The sequence below is a fragment of the Plenodomus lingam genome, assembly GCF_022343315.1.
Source record: "Plenodomus lingam strain CAN1 chromosome Unknown contig_19, whole genome shotgun sequence".
Lineage (NCBI taxonomy): Eukaryota > Fungi > Ascomycota > Dothideomycetes > Pleosporales > Leptosphaeriaceae > Plenodomus > Plenodomus lingam.
The window spans coordinates 708,693-732,081 of record NW_027093936.1 but is presented as its reverse complement, the minus strand read 5'-3'; the positions used below and the strand labels follow the sequence as shown (position 1 = coordinate 732,081).

Sequence of the window (23,389 nt, the reverse complement as noted above, 5' to 3'; positions counted from 1 at the left end):
ACGCTTGTTGATGTTGTAGCACGCTTGTCCCCATGTAGGCTTGGCCGCCCGTTAGCCTAGGACTAACGCCACACCGCCAGAGAGCTTGGACATGGATCGGCAGAAAACTCAAAAAAAAGTTGCGCGCCAAGATTTCGCTGCGATTAAAACCCAGCCTCGTTGCCCTGCTCAACGTTTCTTTCTTCACCATCACCCATCCATCCACCTTTTCTCCAATCTTAACGTCGAACATTTCCAGTTCGAACATTCTACACAGAGGGCTTTACGAGGACTTCTAGTGGGCTACTGAGGGGCAAATACCATCAAGTACCAGATATATATCAAGTCAGTGGGCAACGTCGAGCTTTTCCTTTACACACTTTTGCAGAGGGCACGTCTGTCGCTCGTCAGAGCATGACAAGATCAACCAGAGGGCGTTTTGCTACTATGAGGGTTTTTCTTCTGTCTCCTCGGCGCTTGTGGGAACACACTGCCTTGGACTCAGTTTCTGTGGGCTCTTGTGGGCTTCTGTGGGCTTGAGGGACATCCGCCTTGCGCGGTCTCGAGAGATACCAGTGGGCTATTCGCAATTTGAGACAAGCAGAGGACGCCGGTCATTGCGCACATCGCCTCCTTGTTGGAGGCTGCGCATGAGCGGTGAGACGATGCCAATCATCTCCGCCTTATCCTGATGATTACAATGGGACTACAGTCAGTTCCCACATCGTGCTAATACAAACTAGATCTAGTACTCTACCATCATGTCTAAGACCAAGGTCACCGACAAGGCGTCCAAGAAGGGCAGCAAGGCTGAGCTCTCGAGCGTCAAGGCCGGTCGCGTCACCAAGCCTGCGCAGACACCCAAGTCCAAGAGCAAGGACATTGCCAAGTCAGTTGCCTCCGGTGTCAAGGACAAGAAGAAGACGAAGAAAGCTCCTACCCCCGAGCCTGAGTCTGATTCCGACTCTAGCGAGAGCGAAAGCGAAAGCGAGGATGCCGACTCTTCGTCCGACTCTTCTTCAGACTCCAGCGATGAGGAAGTTGTCGAGAAGAAGGCTCCTGCTAAGGCTGCCGCTAAGGCTGCCGTAAAGGTCGCTGCCAAGGCCGACTCTGATTCTGACTCGTCTGACAGCAGCGAGGAGGACAGCGACAGCGACAGCAGCGAGGAGGAGAAGCCTGCCGTCAAGGCGAAAGCCAATGGCGCTGCTAAGGCTGCTAAAGCTGAGTCGAGTGACTCGGACAGCGATTCCGACAGCAGCGCGTCTGAGGCTGAGAAGCCTGCCGCTAAGGCTAAGGTTCGTTATCGGTACCTCTACACATTCTCCATGCTAACAATGTTAGGATTCTGATGACTCTGACTCCGACTCCGATTCCAATGCAGACTCCGACTCTTCTGACAGCGATGAGGAAGAGGCTCCTTCCAAGAAGCGCAAGGCTGAGGAAGCTGCTGAGCCCGCCATCAAGAAGACCAAGACTGTTGAGGAGCCTGCAGGTGCCGAGGGTATCAAGAACCTTTTCGTTGGCAACTTGAGCTGGAACATCGATGAGGACTGGCTCCGTCGCGAGTTTGAGGGCTTCGGTGAAATTGTTGGCTGCCGTATCATCACTGATCGTGAGACTGGCCGTGGCAAGGGGTAAGTCAAATTGCTGATAAACTATCTGGATATTGGCTAACGGTTCTAGTTTCGGATACGTTGAATTCGCTACCTCTGCTGATGCAGCCAAGGCACAGGCTGAGATGCACCAGTACGAGCTTGACGGTCGTCCACTAAATGTCGACTTTAGCACTCCCCGCCAGAAGCCTGACGCAGGCAAGACCAACGACCGCGCCAACAAGTACGGTGACAAGCGCAGCGCACCAAGCAACACCCTCTTCCTCGGTAACTTGTCCTTCGACTGCACAAACGATAGCATCCAGGAGATCTTTGCCGAGTATGGTAACATCACTCGTGTCTCTCTGCCTACCGACCGTGACACTGGCTCCATCAAGGGCTTTGGGTACGTCGACTTCGGCTCTCAGGAGGAAGCTACCGCTGCTCTTGATGCTCTGAACGGTCAGGACATTGCTGGCCGCAACATCCGCATCGACTATGCTGCTCCTCGTGAGGACAATGGCACTGGCGGTGGCCGTGGTGGTTTCGGAGGCGGTCGTGGCGGTGGTCGTGGTGGTGGCCGCGGTGGCTTTGGTGACCGTGGTGGTCGCGGAGGTGGTCGCGGAGGTGGCCGTGGTGGCTTTGGAGGACGTGGTGGCGGTCGTGGTGGCCGCGGTGGAAGCTTCAACCGTGGTGGCTTCGGCGACTTCCAGGGACAGAAGAAGTCGTTTGACTAGATGTTGTTGTGACCATCAGGCCGCATGTCCTTTTAGCCATGGAGGTAAGTCATGGTCTGGATGAAGATTTGATGATCGGTATTCCCATTTCGTCTTGTGTCTTTGGCTCATGATGCTATGACATGAGGATCTATTAGTGTCGTACTATGGGCACGGCGTTTTCAAGGGTAAAAGTTTCAAAGTCTGCCTTGATTGCACGGCGAGACTCTAATTGGGACATGTAGTTTATTCAGTAGGAGTGGTAGTGTACAATGCTTTGGTTCCTGCACAATCCTCTTTGCTGCTGTACATGTGAGTGATGCTCACTCGTGACGTTGGTGACATGTGGTGTGCTAGATTTTCTCTTTTTCTGCGGCGATGGCATGCAGGTCTTGACTGTGGCTAGTACTAGTACTCTGCTAACTTGAATGTCTTTGTGACCAATCAATTTACATGTTGGGGCTAGAAGAAGAAGAAGAAGAAGAATACGTTTATGAGAAAGAGGTACGCGGCAGTCTAGATCTTTGACACTTTTCCTGGCCAGAAGAGGGTCGCAGGATCTTCCGAGGGGCCTTCGAGCCCAGTCCCATCGGTGCACAGTATGTACCGTACTATGGTACCACGTTGAACCCCATGTCAGAGTATACAAACGTAGGTACTCCTAGTACAGCCCTGTGTTGTGTCCGAGAGGAGGCTTGTCATCCAATCGATTAGACGAGATCCATGGGATTTGGCCCCCACGGTTCCGGTGAGCAGATCATGGACATGGGCCCAATGGTAGCGGACCCCAATGGTAGGGGTCAACATGCGCACATGTTCACATACGCGCAAACACGTCTCCATCCCTGCATGTCGAGTTGCTTGGTCGAGATGTCGAGAAGAGAAGTGCTGGGTGCGCAATTGTGCAGTCAAACAGGAAAGAGAGGGGACGAGAGGAGAGGAGGAACGAGGTCTTTTATCCGTGCTGACTCGAGAAGACAGGCGTCCCCCCCCCGGGTGCACCTCCAAGGGTGGTGTGATGTGACTGGGACGGCGAAAGTGGTTACATGGTCTAGTGGACAGGACAGGGTGTTTGGTGAAGAAGATGCAGGAGTTCACAGCCTCAGGCAAGCCACCACCCATCTCCACCCCCTAGCACACACTACAACCCGCTACAGCCAGTAGCAGCACCATAGGGCTCACCGGTCTGGCGCGCCATCAAGTCTTTTGGGTCGCTGGGCGGGCGGGAACACTGATTGACAATTGACCTCTGACCGCCCTTCGCAGCCGAGTTTTGGTGGCAGGCCGCGTCGTTGTGAGGAGCAAAAGGGGGAGTGGCCCGTGCCGGGTTCGGTATGTAGTCTGGAGGTCGTAGTGTAGTCTCTATCGCCCTGCACCTTGACTACGTAATAGACCCTTTCACCAGACACGAGTTGAGACAATACTATGGCTCCGGTGAATACTTGTTGGTGGTGTGCTATTGTGCTATGGGCCTTTCTGCGCGAACATTAAGCCTCGCAGTGCCGTGCCATGCTATTGTGCCTCTATTGTGCCGGCGGCGCGAATGATGCCATGGCCGTCGTATCGCGGTTGCGCATTATTGTGCTTCGAGGCTTAGCGGCCAGGCAGCAGCGCAAGGGCTTGGCTCTCTTCCCATTCAACGTCAGCTTCCCATCAAGCTGGCCCTTTTGTCAAGCATTTCCCCTCCCCCCACCCCCCCCTCCACCCCAAAACCGCTCACTCAAAACTCTCTCTCTCTCTCTCTCTCTCTCTTTCTCTTTGTCTGTCTCTCGACCGCTTCAACATCCACATCCTCAGGCTTATATGCCTTTCCTGTCCCCTAGCCCTGCCGCCCTTGTTGCATCGCTTGCCTCCCGCAGCCCCGTCTGACTCCGACCATCCGCTGCGCCTTCTATATACACTCCACTGTTCCCCTCCGCCGCTTCACGAGAGGACTCTGCGCCCTTCCCTCTCTCGGACCTATTGTCTGGAATCTCCGGCCAATCACGCACTACCTTCTGCACGCCGTCATTGCTCCACAGCTCCCGGTCAATGCAAACGTGATTCTTCTGTGCTTTGCACAACCATTCACGCTTGGACCTTGGGATCCCCCGGGCTGTGAACTGTCCATCAAGTGGCCGTGACTCATAATCTGAGGCCTCCTTCCCCAATCCAAACTCGCTTCGAACCAGTCATCTTCAACATGTCTGCACCCCACGGCCAAGACCGTCATCCTCGACGCCGCCCTGTTAAGGACCAGGCCTCCCCTCTCCGCACCCATGGCATGTCGCTTCGCAAGAGTGATACCTTTGCATCGCCCAACTCGGCCAACGATCTATGCGATCTGGACAATCAGTACTTCATGCCCCGTCGGTCTCCAACAAGCACCGAAAGGCTTGAAGAACTCCTCCAGGACTCCATCCAGGACCCAAGTGTTCGACGCGTCGCCAACCTACTCAAGGACTTCGACAAGAAGATTTCCGGCCACCTGGCGGCTTCCGCGGCCAGTGCTGATATTCTCCACGACCCGGAAGTCCTTCCCGTCCCAAGTTTTGTCCTCGATAACACCACCCTGGAAACCACGCCTATGGACATAGAGCCTAAGAGATCCACAACTGGACGGAACCCCCACGAACACGCTTCGGACAGCGGTCTGGGGTCTAGCATCAGTGGATCAAGATACGGTAAGAACTTGCAGCTACCCGTCTTGGTCTTGGACGCCCCGCATTCTAACATTGAAAAAGGCGAAGTCCGCACCCAACTCTCCAGCGTCCGTGATTCCATCAACACCTCCGTCAGCTCAACCCACTCAGCTGTCACGCGGTCCTGCTCATCTCTGGGTGCCACCGAGGGAAAGCATACGCTCGGAGAGTACGCTTGCAAGAAGATTCACGACTTGATCATCAAGCCTATCCTCGCCGAGGAATCACTGCAAGAGTTCCACCCTTTGATCAAGGATGTACCGCGACGCATAGGTGAGAAGAACATCTGCAACCTTCGTGATCTCGAGAAGACCCTCATCTTCCTGGCACCGGTAAGTCTTGTCCATTGTCGTTCTGAAAGTGCAGAAGCTTATTGCATTTTCCGCGGCATCAAGGAGCTTTCGATTTCGTCCACCTCGTACCTCCGATTCTGTGAACGGTCCATTCAACTCCTGGTTACGACAATCGGACATCTCCCTGAACGCGATCAGCGACTGCCGTCCGACCGCCCTTATACTAACGGCTACTTTCTCGACTTGATCGAACAGATTCGACGATACGCCGCAATCATGGCTGCGACCAGAGAAAAAGAAGAAAAGGGCGAACAGCTCGATGACCAGGACTATTCACGGTATGACCAAGCGGCCGGCTTTTTGTTCCGACGGAGCGCTAATCAAGCAAATCTCAGTGACGAAAAAATCACCCTTCGTGGTGGGCTCAGCCACGATGGTCATCCAATGGAGTTGGTTCGTGAAAAGAACGGCCAGATTTTGAGCATTGTGGAAGGCGCTGGCAACCACCGCAGCTTGTCCAAACGTGGACTACCTGGTGATGAGATGGATGAGGACGAAGTCACCCGCTCGATGGCCCGAAGACGGAAGTCGGAGAAACCCGGAGACGTCATCCATACCTGCCGTGATTGCAAGAAGGACTTCAAGCGCCCGTGCGATCTTACCAAGCATGAGAAGACCCATTCTCGGCCATGGAAGTGTTCTGAGCCAAAATGCAAGTATTTTGATCTTGGTTGGCCCACCGAGAAAGAGCGTGACAGGCACATGAATGACAAGCACTCGGCTGCCCCAGCCCAGTACAAGTGTCTTTATCCACCATGCACGTATGCGTCGAAGCGAGAGTCGAACTGCAAGCAGCACATGGAGAAAGCCCACGGCTGGGAGTATGTCCGCTCCAAGAACAACGGCCGCAAAAAGAGTGCGACGAGCAATGAGCGTAGCCCAGCCACCCCACTCACTCCTTTCGTTGGTACCCCTCAGTCTGTCAGTCTGAACACACCCATGACATCATTTGCTCCATCGCCACAGCTGCCTATGATGGGAGACTTTGATCATTATGGCTTTGGGACTCCAGCTTTGAGTGTTCAAGACGACTTCCGACGCGACTCTGTGACGACGAACGGTTCCCACTTTACGTACTCTTCTGGTCACTCACCCACTGAGCCCACATCTTTTGTTGACGCTGTCACCCCAGAGGATGTAGGCATCAACCACAACGATGTGCTCAACACAATGGGTGTAAATTTTAACACGGGCTATCAACAGCCCACACCAGCTTTGAGCACGGGGTTCGACTTTGAACCTCTGCCTTTTACCACAAATAGCACCATGCATCCTGGGTTTGCGCACCTTTCGCCGCTAGCCCAGCCTGATGTCACCCTTTTTTCTCCCCACATGCACATGGACGAAGGCTATGGCGACGTGGACATGGACATGAGCACCTTCAGCCGTCCAACTGAGGACTTCACCTTGTTTGATACAACGCCCGCCACCAACATGCCGCTCAATAACACTGTAAACTTCTTCCCTGATTTCAGTCAGTTGGGAGGACAGTTTGACAACCTGTACACCGAACCCACCACCACGCTGGACGACTTGATGGGCAACTACGGAGATCCGCAATAGATGACGAATTGCATTGTATACGATGAGCAGGTCTCTTGACCACCATATTTTCTTGAATTGCCTATTTCTTTCCATACAGCCCACCGTACTTTGAGCTCAAATGTTGGCGAATTTGGCATTTTTCCGCCGTTGGCGCTGACATTGGTCAGCGGAAGATATGGGATATACAGGCATGGCACATGGAATTCTTCTCTCTCTGCTATTCGAGTGGTTGAGCAACGCCGCATCAGAAAAGAAAACCCACAAAACAAACGGCCTTGGTTTGGATATGGGATTTATGGTTTTGGCGACTGAGTTCGATCTCCCCCCTTCATCTTCCTGTTTCCAGTGGAGTCTCGAGGCTGTGGTTGAGATCATCAGATAGATCTGTGACTAGTGTATGGTTGGTTGAATTGTATACAAAGGTTGTGGAGAATACAACATGTGCTGTACTGTGCTGTGCTGTGATGGGTACGAGATGGTTGTGTGAAGTTGCTTGTGTGTAAAGTCGCATGGTGGCACTTCTTCCAGAGAGCCAACTGGCAGGTTTACTACCAGGTAGATGAGTATGTACTGTACCTGTAACATCGCGGGATAGTGAGCGATGGATGACTGGGGAATCGCCACAGGTGATGTTCAGCAAACAAGCCTGAAACTGGCCATCTCAATCGCGTCGCCCGCTCCAAGCTAACCCATCTGACATGACAATGGACCCGCGTCAGGACTCAAGTGGGCTCCCCCATTGGTCTCGGCCGATAAGCGCTAGTCTCACCATGGCCCCCTGGAGACCGCGGTATCTGCACGGTCGTTTCAAGGGGATGGCTTGCGCTTAAACCCCCTCAACTCTTCGCCATGACTATGCCCATGCCGCCTTCTCGTCTTCAACCTCTCAATTCGAAGGCGGAGCATGTCACTCCCTTGACATCCTTTCTTGTCGCTCTCTCAGCATCTCATTAGGTCTCTCGTGGCCATTACAATCACTATCTAGGTTTACGCTGGTCGTGCCTGCCCTATCCATCCGATCCCTCCGCCATAACCGCGTCGTAGCAATCAGCGACATTGTTTTATTCTTGCAAAGTTTCGGGTTGTTCTTTTGGCAGAGGCTCATTGATTGCAGTATGTTGGGATTTCACCGAAGAACCAGGTCGTTGATTCCGGTCAAGGATCTGGCCAAGTACGATCAGGTGTTGGCTGTGGAGGAAAAGGAAGATGAAGAGCTGCTGGCCAGAGATGATCCATATATGCAGAGCACACTTGATATTTCAGACAGGTCGCGCTCATGGCAGTTGGTGCTCGTATTTCTCATCTTCTTTGCAGAAGCGTAAGTGCTGGCTTATCTGGAGTGGGATATCAAAAGCTGAACTGACCTGGGGCAGCATCATGGCATCAAGTCTACAACCTCAGCTCCAAATGCTCCTCTCTTCTTCCGATTACTGCGGTGACCTGTCAGCCTCCTACCTTCGAAGTATTCTGGACTGCGCATACGCTTTCGGCGGTACGACGGGTGTCTTCTGGGGTTATCTCGCCGATCGCATGGGACGGCGGCGGGTTACACTCATGGGTCTATGGGCCATGTTTGCGTGCTGCCTGAGCATGGGATTTGCGACAACCCTGGCCAGCTGTGCTCTCCTCCGCTTCTTCGCTGGCATGGTCAGCTCGACTGTGATCTGCACAAGCCTGACAATGATTGGAGATCTCAGCACATCGGCGCACCAACGGGCAAAGAACGTGGCTCGGCTACCGTTAATATCGCTTTGCGGCTCCGTTGGACCGCTGATGCAAGCCATGGTTACTGAGAGCCTGCATTCGTACGGAATGGTATGGGAGAAGTTCCCAACACTAGGATCTGAGCTCGTCTGCGGAACCATCCTGTTCGCCATTGCTCTCACGGCTAGCATCTTACTCAAGGAGACGCTACCATCCGACTCCCCATCGTCAACCGACAGCATGGACGTGGATTGCGAGAGGGCTGCCTTCTTGACACGCAACTCGGAAGACACCACCTCTACGCTCGTTGACTTTACACGCCCCGAACCCATCTCCATTGCCAACTTCCTTCAAGCTCCTTCGCTCATGGTACTCGTCTCCTCTTTCTGCCTCTTGTCCCTTCACGCCGCCACCTTCGACGTCCTCCTTCCTCACCTTGGCCACAGCAGCAGCGAATACGGCGGAATGGGCATTCCCTGCGATTGGCTCAGCATCGTCATTCTAGTCGTCAGAGGTCTGGCGGGAATTGCTATCTGGTTTGGCGTGCCTCTCGTTATGGAGAAGTACGGCCTGGTCAAGGTCTACCGCACTGTGTCCCTCCTCTTCCCTGCGATTTACGTGTTGACGCCCTTGCTTGGATTTGCGGTACCATGGGCAGGTGTTGCGCCTATCATCTCCGTGGTCTCCATACTTGGGAAGCATATCCTTGCTGGCTCTGCAGTGGCTCTCGTTTCCCTCCTGGTACTCAACACAACACCTGACGCGTACTCGGCGGGAACTGTTGTGGGCTTGATGCAGATTGCCAGTCTGTTCAAGGCATTTGCCGTTGCAGTCAGCGGGACATCGTATTACTTTAGCAGCGACTTGAGCGTTCAGAGTACCAATTTGGGCCTCTGGGCTTGCCTGTCCCTGTTTGGCATTGCTGGAGCGGCACTTGCATGGTTCGTCAAGGAGCGACCTAGTGTGGTAACAGACTATCCAACCGAGGTTCTGTGCTGGGAAATGTGCTTTGATGCGGATGCGGAGAAGCAGATGAGCGTGGACTCGGATGAGGAAGAAGAAGAAGAAGATGAAGAAGAAGCATAGGGGACGCAAGGGAGCAGCCTTGTTGATATGTCGGAACGTACTTATGGCGCGGCGCATTTGTTTTCCTATTGGCTCATTTTTTTTTGTCTCGTAGCGTCTGTTTCTTTCCACACACACTCTCTCTCCATCTGTCTGTCCTGATCTCTATTTCTATTCTAGAACCATCCCTATTTTTAACCATCAAATTTCAATTTCGGCATGCTGGTAGTAATCACTACTGGTAATCACAGTGTACAATCCCTGTCAAGTGTTGGTTGATGCTTACTACTTGTCACACGCAGCCCTGGCAACCAGCTTGGGAGCGGCAGTTTTGGCTATAACGCAGGCCCATAAGACAGGGTCAAGTCAGTATTCGCCATGTCGTGACATGGCAAAGTGCAAAAGGCAGTCCATGTCGCAGCAATCTGCGGTAAACATCCGTGGTGTGTGGGAACGTCAGTGTGGAGAGGGGCGGATCATGTTCGCAGGCCAGGCTGCACCGGTAGGACAGGCAGGACAAGCCGACAGTGGGCCACCCAGTGCGCCCACCCCCGGTGGCTGCCAGTGGATGCCCCTGCATTTATAAAACAACCCAAGGGTCAGACTGGCCAAATCCCGTCGGCCCTGGCTGCCTTGAGGCCTTGGAGGTCTTGTAATGCCACCCCCCCCTTTCACCCTGCCTACTTGAAGACGGCGAGACGGGGCGCGCAGTATTTGTTTACCCGGACTTCTGTACCACCACAACACCATCACCACCACCACCACCACCACCACCACAACCACAACCACAACCACCAACATCAGTAGCAAACCACCCCCGCTCAATTTCCCCACCCCCCCGCGCCTTATATCCATAGTCTCGGCAGCTCAGCGACAACAACATTTAACAAAAACAGCAGCCTAGCATAACAACCCTCTCGGATCTTGGGATCATGACGCTACGCGACACGTATGCCCGGTTCCTGGTCTCTCCATCCAAGGATGCGCTCGCTGCGAATGCGTCGCTGCATTACATCTCGACACTGACCAGCATCCATGATGCGCCGGCCATTATGAAGCACTTTGCTGTGCAGGAGAAGCTGCTGAAGAAGACCAAGCAGACCATCCTGGACGCTGTCGAGGGCCACGGCGGCTTGAGCGTCGATGTTGAAACGACGATTGAATTCAACAACGGCGGCGGCGCGTACCTGCCCGGTCTGGACGATAACTTTGTCGCCGACCGCACCGTGACATTCCCAATGGCAAGCAGCCACCCTGGGAGACAGTAAACAGCAAGAGCTAACCATGCGCAGGTCCACATTGTCCACTTTGACGGCGCTGGAAGCATCACGCAGATCCGCCAGTACTGGGACCAGGGCTCGCTTCTCAAGCAAATCGACGTCATCGGCTCGCGCTCGCGTAACTGGCCGATTCGCGACGGCAAAGACCAGAGTCGCTTGATTGCGACCAATGCAGCAAACTCCCCTCAGCCTGCCTCGACTGCTTCTTCGCGCCCATCCACGGCTGTCTCAAGAGGCACCGACGATGTGTCCATTTCCTCGCGCTCGCGCGGCTCCACAAGCACGGCCACCAACGACCCGCATGCATCGCTGTCCCTCTTTGCGCCGCGCGAGGTCTCAGAGGGCGAGTCATGTAGCTCGCAGCCATCAGCACCACGCGCGCAGTCCGCGAAGCCTCCGCCGCGCGAGTACTCTGAGCTGTTCGTGGGCGAAGACACTGGTTCGCCTTCGCCATCACCACAGAGGATCCCCGTAAAGGCCGGCAGTGGAAAGAACTTCAAGGCCAGCCGCTTGTTTGACGAGGATACAGAGGAGGACCGCATTGCTGCAACCCCCCAGGGTGTCAAGACCAATGCGAAGAAATACAACCACTTTGAATTCGGCGACGGCGAAGAGACGCCAACAGTTCGCGATTCCGCACGCGCACCTCCCAAGGGGACCAAGTCGCAGCCCAGCTGGAATTTTGAGGACTTTGCAACACCAGAGAAGGCCGAGACCAAGACACAGCCCCAGGCTGTCCGCCACTTTGGCTGGAGCGATGACGAGGTGAGTGCAATCTATGAGCCAGACACATCAGGGTTTCCTTGCAGTACTCTTGAAATGTGCTAATCATACTTTCCATAGGAGACTTCCCCAGTCCGACGTCCCATCGTCCACAAAGCTCGCCCAATGGACCCTCACTTCGACTTCAACGACGACGGCACTCCTGAAGCCCAGCGCAAGCAAGCCTCGACCAAAGGCAGTCTCGGAAACAACGGCCAAGGCCTCTATGAAGACCACGTCACTCACACCACCGACAGTCGGCAAGACCGCTCCTTCAAAGGCGACGGCCATCGCCCGCTCAACGACGTGACAACCGCCGTCGAGAACAAGAACCGCTCCAAAGACTTCGGCGCCCACTTCGACATGCAGGACAATAGCCCCGGCGCCAACGCACTCGCCAACAGCAAGCTGCCCAGCCACGAGACGCGCAGCTCCATGAACACCCACTGGGGCGCGCACCAAGACTCTCCGGACGGCCGGGGCATCAACATTGCGGGCAATGGCATGGGTGGCCGCAAGGGTCACGAGTGGTCACTGTTTGAGGACTCACCTGCCAAGAAGGAGAATGCAAAGACGACGGTGAAGAATACGGCCATCAAGACGGAAGGCGATGGTATGGGTGGACGGAAAAACGCAGAGTCTTTCTGGGACTTTTAGACTTTTGTGCTCTTCGGGCCGCTTCTTTCTTGAGTCGTCTTTTGATGCAACAACGGCTTTGATGACGGGGAAAAGGGAATGGGAAATGATTGTTCTTTCTTCTTTTTCCTTTGCCAACTTTCTCGTTCATTTTCTCTTTGATACCATTGGAGGGTTGGGCAACAGATGTACATGTAAGCCTGTTGGATCAATTGGGTATGTGTGTTTTTTGCCCATCTTTTCCTCTTTTTTCCTCTCCATCTTCTCTTGATCGCCTGTAACGGCTCTCGGGCACACTGGACACGTCATCTCCTTTTAGACGCCTGTCGTCTCTCAGAGAAGAAGGGGAGACACATGGCTGGTAGGCATACAGCAACAAGTACATGTTTTGCGAGCACAAACCCCCCAACCCCTCACCCCCTACTAAACAAAACATCCAACTCATCCCCCACCCGCCCAGAATCCACATCACCATCCCACGGCACCAACTCCACCCGGGCCTCGAGTCCAAACCGCCCATGCCCCTCCCATATCCCCCATGTTTCCTCCAACTCCCTCCACACGGCCCGAAACGCAGCGCCCTCGCCCTCGCGCTCCCCGCCTTCCTCATCGAACCAGATGCCTCGCTCGACCATGCGCCCCAGATTGTCTGCGGGATCCATGCTCGCCCAGACATCGCGTGGGGCGTAGCGTACGCGGACGTGTTGTAGGGTCGTTGTGGGCTTGTTTGTATTACCACCGCTGCCACCACCACCACCCACCAGCATACCCAGCGCATGCACACACACACTCACCCAATACCGCAGCTTCAACGGCAACAGCAGCGCCGGCCGCGCGCGCAGGTTCTGCGCCGAAAGAAAGTACAGCGGGAGGGTGAGGGAGGTGAGTGCGCAGCTGGGGGAGGCGAGGTAGGCGAAGAGCGGGGTGACTTCGTTGCTGATGAGGCGTGCGAGGTTGGTGGAGGTTTGGGAGGGAGGTGGGTCGAGGGTCAGGGATGGGGTGGTGGTGGGTGGGTTGGGGCGAGGGCGTGTGGGGTCTTGGAAGGGGTTGTGGGTTGTGAGGCCGAAGGGGTCGGTGGGGGTGGTTATGTGAGGGTGGTGGTGGTGGTAGGGAGGATAGATTGCTATACGCTCGCCCTGGTCGTCGTAGTCGTCGTCGTCATCGTAGTTGTCGTCATACCCCTGATCGTAGTCAAAAGAATCATCATAAGACCGCCCCTCATACCCTCTCCTACTACTCCCCGTCACCCCACGAACATACTCAACATCAACCTCCACCCCATCATACCCATACCCATCCCCCTCCCCCTCCTCCGGCCCCTCCTCCCCCTGCGGATACCACCTCAAATCCGGAAACGCCACCCACTCCAACTCCACCCGCCTCAACCACCCCAACCACACCCGCCCCTCCCCCTCCGCACCCTCAATCCCCTCCAACACCGTCCTCAACACATACGGCCCACAGCTAAACGCAACCGTATGCCGCTTAAACAACACCTCGAGTGCTTCGCGCGCAAACTGGCGCGACACGAGTAGCGCATCCGAGTGCAGGAGTAGCAGGAGGATGGATGCTGGCGTTGCGGTGAAGTGCTCGAGATGGCGGCGTTCGATTGGGGGGGCGTGGGGGGCGCGGGGGGAGGTGTGGAGGAGGATGGTGTGGTATATCTATGTTTCACGGAGGGGTAAGTATTTTGGTATGCTTTTGTTTGGGGGGGGGGGCGGAGATGGTGCTGTGGATGGGTGGTGGTGGTGGTGGTGCTTACTTGGTCGCGCAGTTCGCGGGGGAGTTGTAGGAAGGGGAATATGTGGGTTTGGGGCGCGGGTGTGGGTGTGGTTGCGCTGTGGGTGTCGCTTGGTTCGGCCATGATGGGTTGGTGTGCCGGTGTAGGCGCAAGGGTATGGGAGGGAGTTGGAGGTGGGTGAGCACGGTCACGTGATGGTTTGCGGAGGGTTTGTGGTGTTGATGGGTCCAGGGTCTTGCGGTGGATCTTGGATGGGGAGTTTGTGGTGGGGTTAACGGCAGGTATTGTACTCCTACACAATAGGCTACAGTATGTTGTACGCTTGGGCACGTGATGGTTTGTGCTGGGTTCGCAGTAGTTCTGTGGTAGATCTATAATAATCTATAATAGGGCTGCGATAAGGCTGTGCCGGCCGAAATAATTAATGTAGATCATATAGTGGCCGAAATCCTCTGTTTTCTGTGGGTATCAATCTTAGAAAATCTCATGTTCCAACATCTCATTCCATCAACATCGTCAGATGGCAAAGTGCAGCTTGGTCTTTCAGATCCCAGAATTCGCCAACTCATGCTATCCAACCCATGTGCAATGATTATAGTTGAGTAAGTTCAGGCAAGCCTTTACTATTTGAGACATTGACTCGCATGGAAATCACCAGCTATATGTTTCTGCGCGTTGCTTTTATCCCAGAAGCATAGTAGACTAACATTGCGTATCTACTCTCGCGTGGATAGCAGGCCAGATGAGGGCGCTGAAATACTTCTACCCCGTAGCTACGTCTTCAAATTGCAATTCTTATTTCGGGTGAAGGCTGTTCTGCACTGATAACGTGTGTGTCTACCCATATGGAAATTTGCACTTTTTCGTCTCCACCCCTCTTTCAGCATTTCAGCTAAGTCTGCAAGAAATCAGCGCGAGTTCACGTCCTCCAACTCCAGATTTTCATTTTACAAAATCTTCAATAGGCCAAAGCCAGAAATTCTGAGAAGCGGACCGAACTGTCCGTGGCCACAGGCGGCACCTGTAGCTCACATTGAGAGACAGCAATTTACTGCTTTGCTCCTATGGTAGCACCGCAAATCACCAGGCTGCAGCTTTTCGTAGAATGCTTATCTGTTGACACGTCAATCAGAGCATTTGCTTTCGTAAACATGCCTAATGTAGGTGTTGCTTCAAAATGCCCTGTCTCTGTTCCTATTGGCGCTCAAACACCGCAGCACCTAGCTTTGGTCGATTCGGGCATGTTTCTCCAATGTTCGTTGATCTGGTGAACAGGATTGCCTCCAAGTGGCTCGCTTTCGTTGGTAACGGATACGACACGTCTCTTATATCAGCCTTTGACCGGAGAGCGTTTTGCCACTGCGACATATTGCTCCGTTATATGAACTAAATCTTTGGCCTTGAATGGTTTCTGAACAACGTGGTCCTACTCAAAAGTGAGTTTATAGTCTTTGTCAGACATAAAATCTCCGATGGGCCAACATACCGCACCAGCAGCGATTGCCTGATCAATTTGCTCTTTGCGAACGTTCGCTGTAACAGCAATGATAGGTAATCGAGCTCCAGCTTGTGCACCGAGTGCCGTCGCCCGGCCTAATAAGCCTTGGCCCATCATCTCCTGCTCTCGGATAGATCGTGTGGCGGCTAAGCCATCTAGTATTGGCATCTGTGGACACGCGGCGTTAGTGTACATCTCTACCTATCGTTTACTGCAGAAGCCCACAAAGACTTACCTCAGAATCCATCAAAACAATGTCGAATATCTCCTGCTCAAGCATCTGCAATGCCTCCAGCCCATGGTTCGCGACTTCCACTACGCACCCAGCCTTTCTCAGCTGTTTCCCTGGTACTTGTTGGTTGATGACGTTATCTTCCACCAGCAAGACATTCATCTGGTACGATGTAGTCTCTGCATCGCTGCGCATCGCCTTAGGCCTGATCGGGAGATGCTTTTCTTCACGACGAGTCCGGATGTAGAAGCCAAAAGTGGAACCCTGCCCTGGCGCTGAGCAAACGCCGATTTCACCACCTTGCTTTTCAGCAAGCTCTTTAGAAATAAAAAGGCCTAGGCCGCTACCGCCGTACTGTACATGAGTCTTGACGTGGGCCTGCCGGAAGCGTTCAAATATTTTCTCAATTTCATGGTTGTGAAGGCCAATTCCAGTGTCCTGAACGCTGAAGGTGAGATAAATCTCCTCCCCAAATCCCCATTCTGGGTGCTTGGTTACGTTGGTGTCCTGATGACCAGTAGCCCAATACATTTTACTCGTGAAGGCTTGTCGTGAATTTGATCTGCAGGCGCCGAAGCGCACATTGATAGTAGGGGTTGTGTGGGATGTGACCATGTTTGAAGGCTTGACAAACTTAATGGCATTCGTCAATAAATTAATAAAGATCTGCGTGATTCTTGAGGGATCCAGATAGACTCGGTTTACGTTCAAGTCAGCTATGGACTCATCCACGATGATGTCCCAGTGAATCGAATGGCTCCTCATCTCGGGTTCAAACATATCCACAATAGAGTGAATCATCTTTGCAGGTTGTACCGCATCTGGCGTGATAGTTAACAACATTGAGTTGAGTTTGCTGAGTGTTAAAATATCGTCGATAATGCGTTTCTGATGACTGGCGCATTGCAAGACGATCTTGGCGCTCTGCCTGTTATCATTGAGGGCTTCAAGACAAAGTGCTGGTATTTTTGTAATGTGCAACTGCGCCTGGCACTCTTCCGCCGCCATAATAATAGCATCACAGCAATGTACGATGGCGCTCAAGGGATTCCGCATCTCGTGGGAAACGACATCGATGAAAGCTTCTTGCTGCCGTTTTGCTTCTCTTGCTTCAGCCGCGGATCGAGCATGGTAATCCTGCGCCCATTTCAGCCTCGAAATATCCGTAGTACAAGCCATGATAGACTTCACGTGGCCATTTTCGGGATAGGGAAATGCGACAACCTGAATTTGTGCAGGTTCCTCGTCACCGCTTGGTGGGACGTATGTTCGTTGCGAGCGGACTTCAATACTGACATGCCCTATTCCAGCAAGGAGACCATCCCAAGCATCCATGGCCTTTATCTGATCTTCTTCAAAAGGCATATTGGAAAAGACATGGCTTCCTTCTAGTTCTTCTGGAGTTTTGCCTGCAAGACGGTAATAATGATCGTTAGCCCAAAACATTCGGCCATTCAGTGAGATGTGACACATGCCCACAGAGGCATGATTAATCAGATGACGAAGCTTAAGATCAGAGAAAGCTAGATCTGCCACGGGCTGATCCTGCCGTCTCCTGGACATGTCAAAGTCAACGGCAGCTGACACAATGCTGGATATGGTTCGTTGAAGGTCGTTGACAAATTATTGAGCTTGGCTGTCAAATGGCCTATTAAGGGGGGTCAACTACCAAGTAGCCGGAAATGCGGCTGCCGGTGCCTTTAATGGGCAATATGGCTAAATTTTTTGGATGGTGAACCCCATCCTTTCCAGGAAATGCCTTCGAATCTATGATCGTAATCAAAGACGACGTTCTCTGAGCCTGCACGGCGCATGTCAGGGATCAGCCCTTGATCACAAGTTTCGAAATGCGCGCTCTGGATGAGGAACTCATGGCCTTTAGGTAGCCCAATTTGTCCTCGCGACTGTAGCACGCTTGGCTCAAGACCTTCTTTAAACTTGTATAACATAGCAAACGGGATATCATTGGGGTTTGTTTCCATAGTGGCAAGAACATGTACTAAAACATCATCGACGTTTTGGGAAGGTACTGCAGCAAGCTTGTTCATCATGGAGGTACGGCGATCAGTGAGCTTCTGCTGCGTCACCTCGTAGACGGAGTTACTGGAGACATATCTTAGCTTCAGACGGCCTGATTTTCTAGCAACCACCTACTAAAAGCCTTCAGGCTGATGGGGCGGGCCTATGGGAATGAATGTTCCCGAGAAAAAAGCTTCCTCTCTATACCCATTTCGTTCTACTAGCAATGGTGCGGCCGAGGAAATATTCTGGCCAGTACCAGTCCTCCGGCTTTCTTCAAACAACGTCTTGATGTATGGCCATATTTCAGGCAAACTTTGCGCATATGTTGAGCCCATTAGTGTGGGGTGGATACCTGCACACAGCGGTACAAAGTGCTCATTGTAAATGGCGATGGAGTCGGGCCCCCACCATAGACATGCTGCGCGTGAGTCTGCCAGTGCAAACCCTGTGAACAGACGCAGATTTGAATTCCAATCTTTCAAAGGTCCCAGTCCGCTCTGGGACCAATCGATGCTACGAATGAAACGGACGTGGTCGGTTTGAGGGAGTTGGTCCGTCCAGTCGCATGCCTTGGAGTTGGCTTGTTCGTCTTCAATTTTCATGGGTAGTCCGGTGGCAACAACAAGAGGTCAGTATGGAGAAAAGTGGCGGGCCTGACCAGCACTCTCACAAGAGCCGCCCGCTTGCGTCGGCAACGAATCTAGCGGCATCGCGATTGTGATGCTGGGAAGCACACTAGTAAGTCTTTCAAGAGCTGCAAGGTGACGACATACTGTAGATTCATTGATATGCAGATCTAATATTTCTGGTGTAACCACAATTCTTGCAAGACATACAGAGCCTTTTTCCACATTCACTGTTGTGTGAGAGACATGGTGAGAGAGAGCAGACGTCGTCATAAGTCAACAAGCCCCGCCAAAACCTACCGGTAGTTACGTCACGTGGCCAACCAATCATGAGTTACTATTACCGGTACCGACCAGCGCCTCCGTGGTCGTATGACATTTTCAGCGTTTATTGCAATGCAACCAACTCCAAGATCACCTGAACTTAAGACAGGGGTGCCACCAGAAATAATTTTCCACTCACATCTTTGAGCAACCAGACGGTCTCCTGGCGCAACAGCCATCAAATTACCCCAAATCACGCTGCACCCGTTCGAAGCACGACAGTATTAAAGGATCTGGATGTAAGTTCTGTCAGCGCATGATATCCATCCGCAAGGTGGAACAGTGTTCAGGTCAGCAATGTCAGGAATGCGTAGAGAGATGAAGAGTGGTGAAAATCCCCTACTAGTTTAATAGAACACGACCTGCAGGTCACTGAGGTTGTAGAGTCTCTGGTTGAGCGCCTGTCCTAGTTCCAAAAATGCTTCATTCAGTATCAACTCTTCACCCTGGTACAGACACTGCTGACAAGTTTGGTCCAAACAGTTCTGCATTTATTGCACGCTATGTTCCGTCAGAAACTCGTCAGTTGGGTGGGCGTTAGATGATAGGTTTTGACGAGGCTGATGGTTTCTTGGAGGAAGCGGTGTGTCCTCGATACTTGGCCAATCCGAAAGAAACAACACTTTGAATGAGGCTCAAAGGCATAACTGTAGGTGTGCTACTCTTGGATTCCACTGGCCTTGCGGATCGTAAAGGAGGTCTTCGTTGTCGTGGCTCAGCGTAATGGAGTGCCGCATGGTAGGAAATGTTGACCGACATTTCTTGCAGGGCAACATCAAGGTCCCATGATGGCTCTTCAAATGATTGAATGGCAAATGAGGCGCAGTACATTCACCCTAGCTGCTAGTTGCAGAATCGTGGCACACAAGTTCTACACACCACGCCGGGCGGCTCGACTGATCGATTGGTCTCCAGGCTACCACAGATAGAAGTATACGACTGAGATGCCTGCCCCCCCCCGCATAATATTGTGTAGTGTGGAGTCATCTGACATCGCGTTGGGGGCCAGCGCGTCTTCAAGCCAGTGACAACGTACATGGTTGATCGCTGAGGTTGCTTCTTTCAATACGCGGTCTCGCTTTCTAGGACCGTTACAGCGTCTTGTATGACCAGAAAACATCCAACGGAAGTTTGAATGACCGAGTGAGAGGTGTTCGACCAGGGAGTTACTAGCGATGACCAGCTCTTCGGTATACTAAAGATAGACGGCAATCGCGGATATTGCGGGGTCTTGTCGGGATAGGATTTGCGAACGAGGGTTCTTCGCTTCCGGAACAGCACTTGCACTTCGATACTCTACATCTTCCCTCCTGCTATTATAGTTAGTACAGAATGTTGCTATACCACCGTATGCGATGTTCCAAAGCCCCGGCCGAGCATGCGCCTGGTACGAGTTGCAACAGATCGCACATCAACCCAGATCATCTCCAGGCGACCCCGGCTCCTGTCCACGCAACACAGCCTTGTATGATAACAAGGGTCCACGATGCCTGCAGCTCTATTCCGCGAAGATATTTTGGATGGCCAATTGCCCAAAGGATCGTCGACGTTGCCCTGCACTCTGGATCCTGGCGTATTACAGCTTGCGGCAAAAAATTTCCGGTGAAGACTCTCCACCTGTGAATCGCTGAAAAGGTTATGGGCGGTGTAGTGAAGAACTAGGTGGTCGATGTTCATTGGGTTCCTACGCCGGTAACCTCGGTGTTGTGTTCAATCCTTTGTGACTTTCTTGCCATCCTGATCTTCTCTGCAAGAGTTTCAGCTGTCACCCTTGAGGAGCCGTTGACGTGAAGGGGTGTTGCATAAGATTCGATATGTGAATATAAGAATGGCATCCCTTCACATTATCAGTCTACTATCCCTTCTTGTATTCGACTCACGTGCCTATTATTGGAGAGCCTGAATCATTCACATCCACCTGTCGACAATGACAACAGCCTATGAAATGGACGGAACCCCGGGAGCAACTTCAGCACAGGCCCGAATCACGGCTTTGCACGATCAACTTGATACCTTCGAATTCATTGCCAAGCAGCCACAGCTTGCTATGTTCGACAGAATGGGGAGGGATCTGCCTTGTATATCACAGTATCTTGAAGGCGAGTTCCACGAGAAAGCGCTTTCTGCTAGGAAGTTTCTGCGAGAGCATGCTCATAAGCTTGAGGGATCTGATGTCAGTGAAAAGAAGATTAAGAAGCAGTTCAGAAAAGTCATGAGATCATACTTCGCTAGTGTTGTCGATTACGGTAAATATACTTGAAGGGCATGAAGAGGTTTCGGTGCTAACCTCGATGAAAGATCGCGTATTCAAAATCTCTTCGCGCATGGCAGCGGCTCCTTTGCCAGCAAAAAGGAACGTCGACATGTTTCGTGCCCTCAGTGGAAGTGTCGACGGACATGTCAAATTAGCGGCCAATGGACAGTTGCTGAGTATGTATGGCAATCCAGGAGCGCCCGTGCCGTTCAACCTGACTACGTCTTACGATGACGACCTCCAACCAATGGGTATGTTTTTACGAGAATGGTTGATGGATCCAGTAATCGAATACGCCTGTGTGCCTGTCATATATTATTTGCAACAGTTCGGAATACTTCGGAATCGACCCATCGACTATTTCCTTGAGAATATCAACAATGGTATCATTGAGGGCTTTGAGGAAGCCGCTATATGTTTTTTACTGGTATCAACCTTGGCTGTCGCAATTGGCACGCTTGGTGTTTCCCAGGGGCTGGGACTACGCATTATGATAATGTCGTTGTTTTCTTTTGCCATTGCGTTCTCGGCACAATTTATGGGAAGACGTTCACTCCTGGTATGCACACTGATCACAACGTCAGTACTTCGGTCCTTAAAGATTTAATCACTATGTATACTAACAAGAAATTAGCTGCTGGCAAGTTATGGCTTCAAAATTGGTACCTTGAGCTAGCGGAAGTAAGCAAGAAGGGTCGTGTTGGGGACGAAGAGGGTACCGGTACGAATTACGCTTCACCGCCTCGTAGTAGCTACCTAGCGCCAAGACAAATCCACTACTACACCGTCACGTGTTACTCCTTCTTGAGCCATGCATGTCTCTAACATGCCTGAGAGAAACATCAGGAAGTTAAGATCTGCAAGGCAGACTATATTCATCGTACGAGATAATCTTGTTCTGCTTCTATCGGTACTAACTCATCGCAATTCGATGTGTGTAGCCAAGTCACGAGTGCTCACAATCAAGTCATAGAACGTTTCTCACCCCCTCTATAGTTCGCATAACGACTCGACATTACGTCAAAGAGGTCCCTGCACAATCACGAAGCGCGCTTGGTCAAAGGTTTGAGGAAATGAAGATGCCTCAGAACACACAGCTAAAACTGCGCCTCCCGCCCACTGGCCAATCTTACCACTCTCAACAAGTCTCTATGCCCTGGCTTGAGATACGCTAAGACGATAGGTGCCCCATGCTCCAAGCAGAGACGTAGGTGAGGCTGTAGTTCCATGCTTGCCTTGCACTCTTGCCCGATTTTCCGGTCGCTTAAAAGATTCCATGGCGTAGCATCGCACAAATCTTGTTCATGGCCCCCAAAGTACTATTTAAACTCAATATGTCGGATTGACATGCCTCCTATATCCTCAAACAAGAACTCAGACTATCTTCTCAGGTTGTGTGGCGCATTATGACAGCACGGAAGCCCCCAACAGTTACCAGACGAAGTATTCGTCAAGCAGGTAAGTAGAAGGAATCATTCTATTGATACAGTATGCTGAGTCTGCCCTCTTATAGCAAAACATATGGCACCATCAGCACAATCCGAGCCACCAACAAGCAACGACGGCCAACGGGAATCATCGATGGATCAGGACATCGAGAGAGGTGGAGGTGTGCGCAGCAAGGAGCAGGGATCTGCCATTGAATCTAATCTTGGTTCTGGTACATAAGTTATCTCGTCAATCGACAGGCGTATTTGACAAGTGTGGCATGCAGAAGACTCGACCACGGTCAGAATAGTAGCCTACCTTTCACATCGAACGCAATACGAAAGTTCATTCCCACAAAATTTATAATAGAGCTGCTATATGAATTACTTCCTGCGCATTCATACTCTGTGTTGTGCTCTCAGGATATTACTACAGTCTTTGCGATGAAAGGATGATTCGTCTCGAACGCCAGTTCCGGGCCAGAACAAGTCACATAATCGAAACTGTGTTTATCATTTGCCTCCCGAAGTGTTCAAATATCTACTGGGCACATTTGCATGGCCACAGTACATTCAATCACCAGTCCGAGACACGATACTGCTACCGCGCGACCACCTCTTCTGCCACAACACTGGAGCGCCTACGCAACCATGGACAAATTCTCCCAATATCACCGTAATTGTATCGTGAAGAGTTAGAGGTGGGCTTTCAGAGCTCCAGCGACAACGCCGTATTCTGGTATGGACTTCATGTGGTTCCACGATCTCGTTTACTCACATGGTCGGCGGACCATGCAATAGGTTCGCGCGGCGACGCTACCGTGGGGAAGAAACATCGCGAAGGCCATCGTCTTAAAGATATAAGGATATTCTCGTGAATCTACAGCATGCTTACCTAGAATTACGAATAATCAGCTCTAGGCGCGTCACTGACGCGGACGACTTACGTGTG

The 23,389-nt window shown here is 52.2% G+C and overlaps 12 protein-coding genes across 12 annotated transcripts; 7 read left to right on the top strand and 5 right to left on the bottom strand.

The window, feature by feature from the left end:
* Window positions 1-103: 103 nt before the first annotated feature.
* Window positions 104-2,579, top strand: IAQ61_004240 (uncharacterized protein). The gene is made up of 4 exons (XM_003838844.2): window positions 104-324; window positions 723-1,274; window positions 1,321-1,613; window positions 1,663-2,579. The coding sequence occupies exons 2-4, from the start codon at window positions 741-743 to the stop codon at window positions 2,306-2,308; spliced, it is 1,473 nt and encodes a 490-aa protein (XP_003838892.1). The 5' UTR covers window positions 104-324; window positions 723-740; the 3' UTR covers window positions 2,309-2,579.
* Window positions 2,580-4,469: 1,890 nt separating this feature from the next.
* IAQ61_004239 (uncharacterized protein) lies at window positions 4,470-6,884 on the top strand (the record flags this gene model as incomplete). Its single annotated transcript, XM_066096268.1, has 4 exons — window positions 4,470-4,950; window positions 5,011-5,300; window positions 5,364-5,599; window positions 5,657-6,884. The coding sequence occupies 4 exons, from the start codon at window positions 4,470-4,472 to the stop codon at window positions 6,882-6,884; spliced, it is 2,235 nt and encodes a 744-aa protein (XP_065953586.1).
* An 816-nt stretch (window positions 6,885-7,700) lies between these two features.
* IAQ61_004238 (uncharacterized protein) lies at window positions 7,701-9,908 on the top strand. Its single transcript, XM_066096267.1, has 2 exons — window positions 7,701-8,184; window positions 8,240-9,908. Exons 1-2 carry the CDS (start codon window positions 7,982-7,984, stop codon window positions 9,654-9,656), a joined length of 1,620 nt encoding a protein of 539 aa, XP_065953585.1. The 5' UTR covers window positions 7,701-7,981; the 3' UTR covers window positions 9,657-9,908.
* A 659-nt stretch (window positions 9,909-10,567) lies between these two features.
* IAQ61_004237 (uncharacterized protein) lies at window positions 10,568-12,334 on the top strand (the record flags this gene model as incomplete). Its single annotated transcript, XM_066096266.1, has 3 exons — window positions 10,568-10,876; window positions 10,928-11,680; window positions 11,759-12,334. 3 exons carry the CDS (start codon window positions 10,568-10,570, stop codon window positions 12,332-12,334), a joined length of 1,638 nt encoding a protein of 545 aa, XP_065953584.1.
* Window positions 12,335-12,726: 392 nt separating this feature from the next.
* On the bottom strand, window positions 12,727-14,345 carry IAQ61_004236 (uncharacterized protein; the record flags this gene model as incomplete). Its single annotated transcript, XM_003838839.2, is given in 2 exon segments — window positions 12,727-13,977; window positions 13,989-14,345. Coding segments are annotated over 2 exon segments (1,608 nt in total), but the record flags the coding sequence as incomplete, so codon positions are not given.
* A 1,135-nt stretch (window positions 14,346-15,480) lies between these two features.
* IAQ61_004235 (uncharacterized protein) lies at window positions 15,481-15,720 on the bottom strand (the record flags this gene model as incomplete). The annotated part of the gene is made up of 1 exon (XM_066096265.1): window positions 15,481-15,720. The coding sequence occupies one exon, from the start codon at window positions 15,718-15,720 to the stop codon at window positions 15,481-15,483; it is 240 nt and encodes a 79-aa protein (XP_065953583.1).
* A 40-nt stretch (window positions 15,721-15,760) lies between these two features.
* On the bottom strand, window positions 15,761-17,347 carry IAQ61_004234 (uncharacterized protein; the record flags this gene model as incomplete). The annotated part of the gene is made up of 1 exon (XM_003838837.2): window positions 15,761-17,347. The coding sequence occupies one exon, from the start codon at window positions 17,345-17,347 to the stop codon at window positions 15,761-15,763; it is 1,587 nt and encodes a 528-aa protein (XP_003838885.2).
* A 137-nt stretch (window positions 17,348-17,484) lies between these two features.
* Window positions 17,485-18,408, bottom strand: IAQ61_004233 (uncharacterized protein; the record flags this gene model as incomplete). The annotated part of the gene is made up of 2 exons (XM_066096264.1): window positions 17,485-17,934; window positions 18,025-18,408. The coding sequence occupies 2 exons, from the start codon at window positions 18,406-18,408 to the stop codon at window positions 17,485-17,487; spliced, it is 834 nt and encodes a 277-aa protein (XP_065953582.1).
* Window positions 18,409-18,761: 353 nt separating this feature from the next.
* On the top strand, window positions 18,762-19,311 carry IAQ61_004232 (uncharacterized protein; the record flags this gene model as incomplete). The annotated part of the gene is made up of 3 exons (XM_066096263.1): window positions 18,762-18,802; window positions 18,866-18,995; window positions 19,240-19,311. 3 exons carry the CDS (start codon window positions 18,762-18,764, stop codon window positions 19,309-19,311), a joined length of 243 nt encoding a protein of 80 aa, XP_065953581.1.
* On the bottom strand, window positions 19,294-19,587 carry IAQ61_004231 (uncharacterized protein; the record flags this gene model as incomplete). Its single annotated transcript, XM_066096262.1, has 1 exon — window positions 19,294-19,587. One exon carries the CDS (start codon window positions 19,585-19,587, stop codon window positions 19,294-19,296), a length of 294 nt encoding a protein of 97 aa, XP_065953580.1.
* A 1,096-nt stretch (window positions 19,588-20,683) lies between these two features.
* IAQ61_004230 (uncharacterized protein) lies at window positions 20,684-21,681 on the top strand (the record flags this gene model as incomplete). Its single annotated transcript, XM_066096261.1, has 3 exons — window positions 20,684-21,002; window positions 21,055-21,589; window positions 21,645-21,681. The coding sequence occupies 3 exons, from the start codon at window positions 20,684-20,686 to the stop codon at window positions 21,679-21,681; spliced, it is 891 nt and encodes a 296-aa protein (XP_065953579.1).
* Window positions 21,682-22,416: 735 nt separating this feature from the next.
* IAQ61_004229 (uncharacterized protein) lies at window positions 22,417-22,678 on the top strand (the record flags this gene model as incomplete). The annotated part of the gene is made up of 2 exons (XM_003838834.1): window positions 22,417-22,468; window positions 22,524-22,678. 2 exons carry the CDS (start codon window positions 22,417-22,419, stop codon window positions 22,676-22,678), a joined length of 207 nt encoding a protein of 68 aa, XP_003838882.1.
* Window positions 22,679-23,389: the final 711 nt, after the last annotated feature.

Bases quoted from the DNA above. Each gene is read 5' to 3' on its own strand.
- IAQ61_004240 (XM_003838844.2), top strand. From the start codon at position 741: ATGTCTAAGACCAAGGTCACCGACAAGGCGTCCAAGAAGGGCAGCAAG. The intron at 1,275-1,320 runs GTTCGTTATCGG...TAACAATGTTAG, and splicing joins AGCCTGCCGCTAAGGCTAAG to GATTCTGATGACTCTGACTC. The intron at 1,614-1,662 runs GTAAGTCAAATT...TAACGGTTCTAG, and splicing joins GAGACTGGCCGTGGCAAGGG to TTTCGGATACGTTGAATTCG.
- IAQ61_004238 (XM_066096267.1), top strand. From the start codon at position 7,982: ATGTTGGGATTTCACCGAAGAACCAGGTCGTTGATTCCGGTCAAGGAT. The intron at 8,185-8,239 runs GTAAGTGCTGGC...GACCTGGGGCAG, and splicing joins CTCATCTTCTTTGCAGAAGC to CATCATGGCATCAAGTCTAC.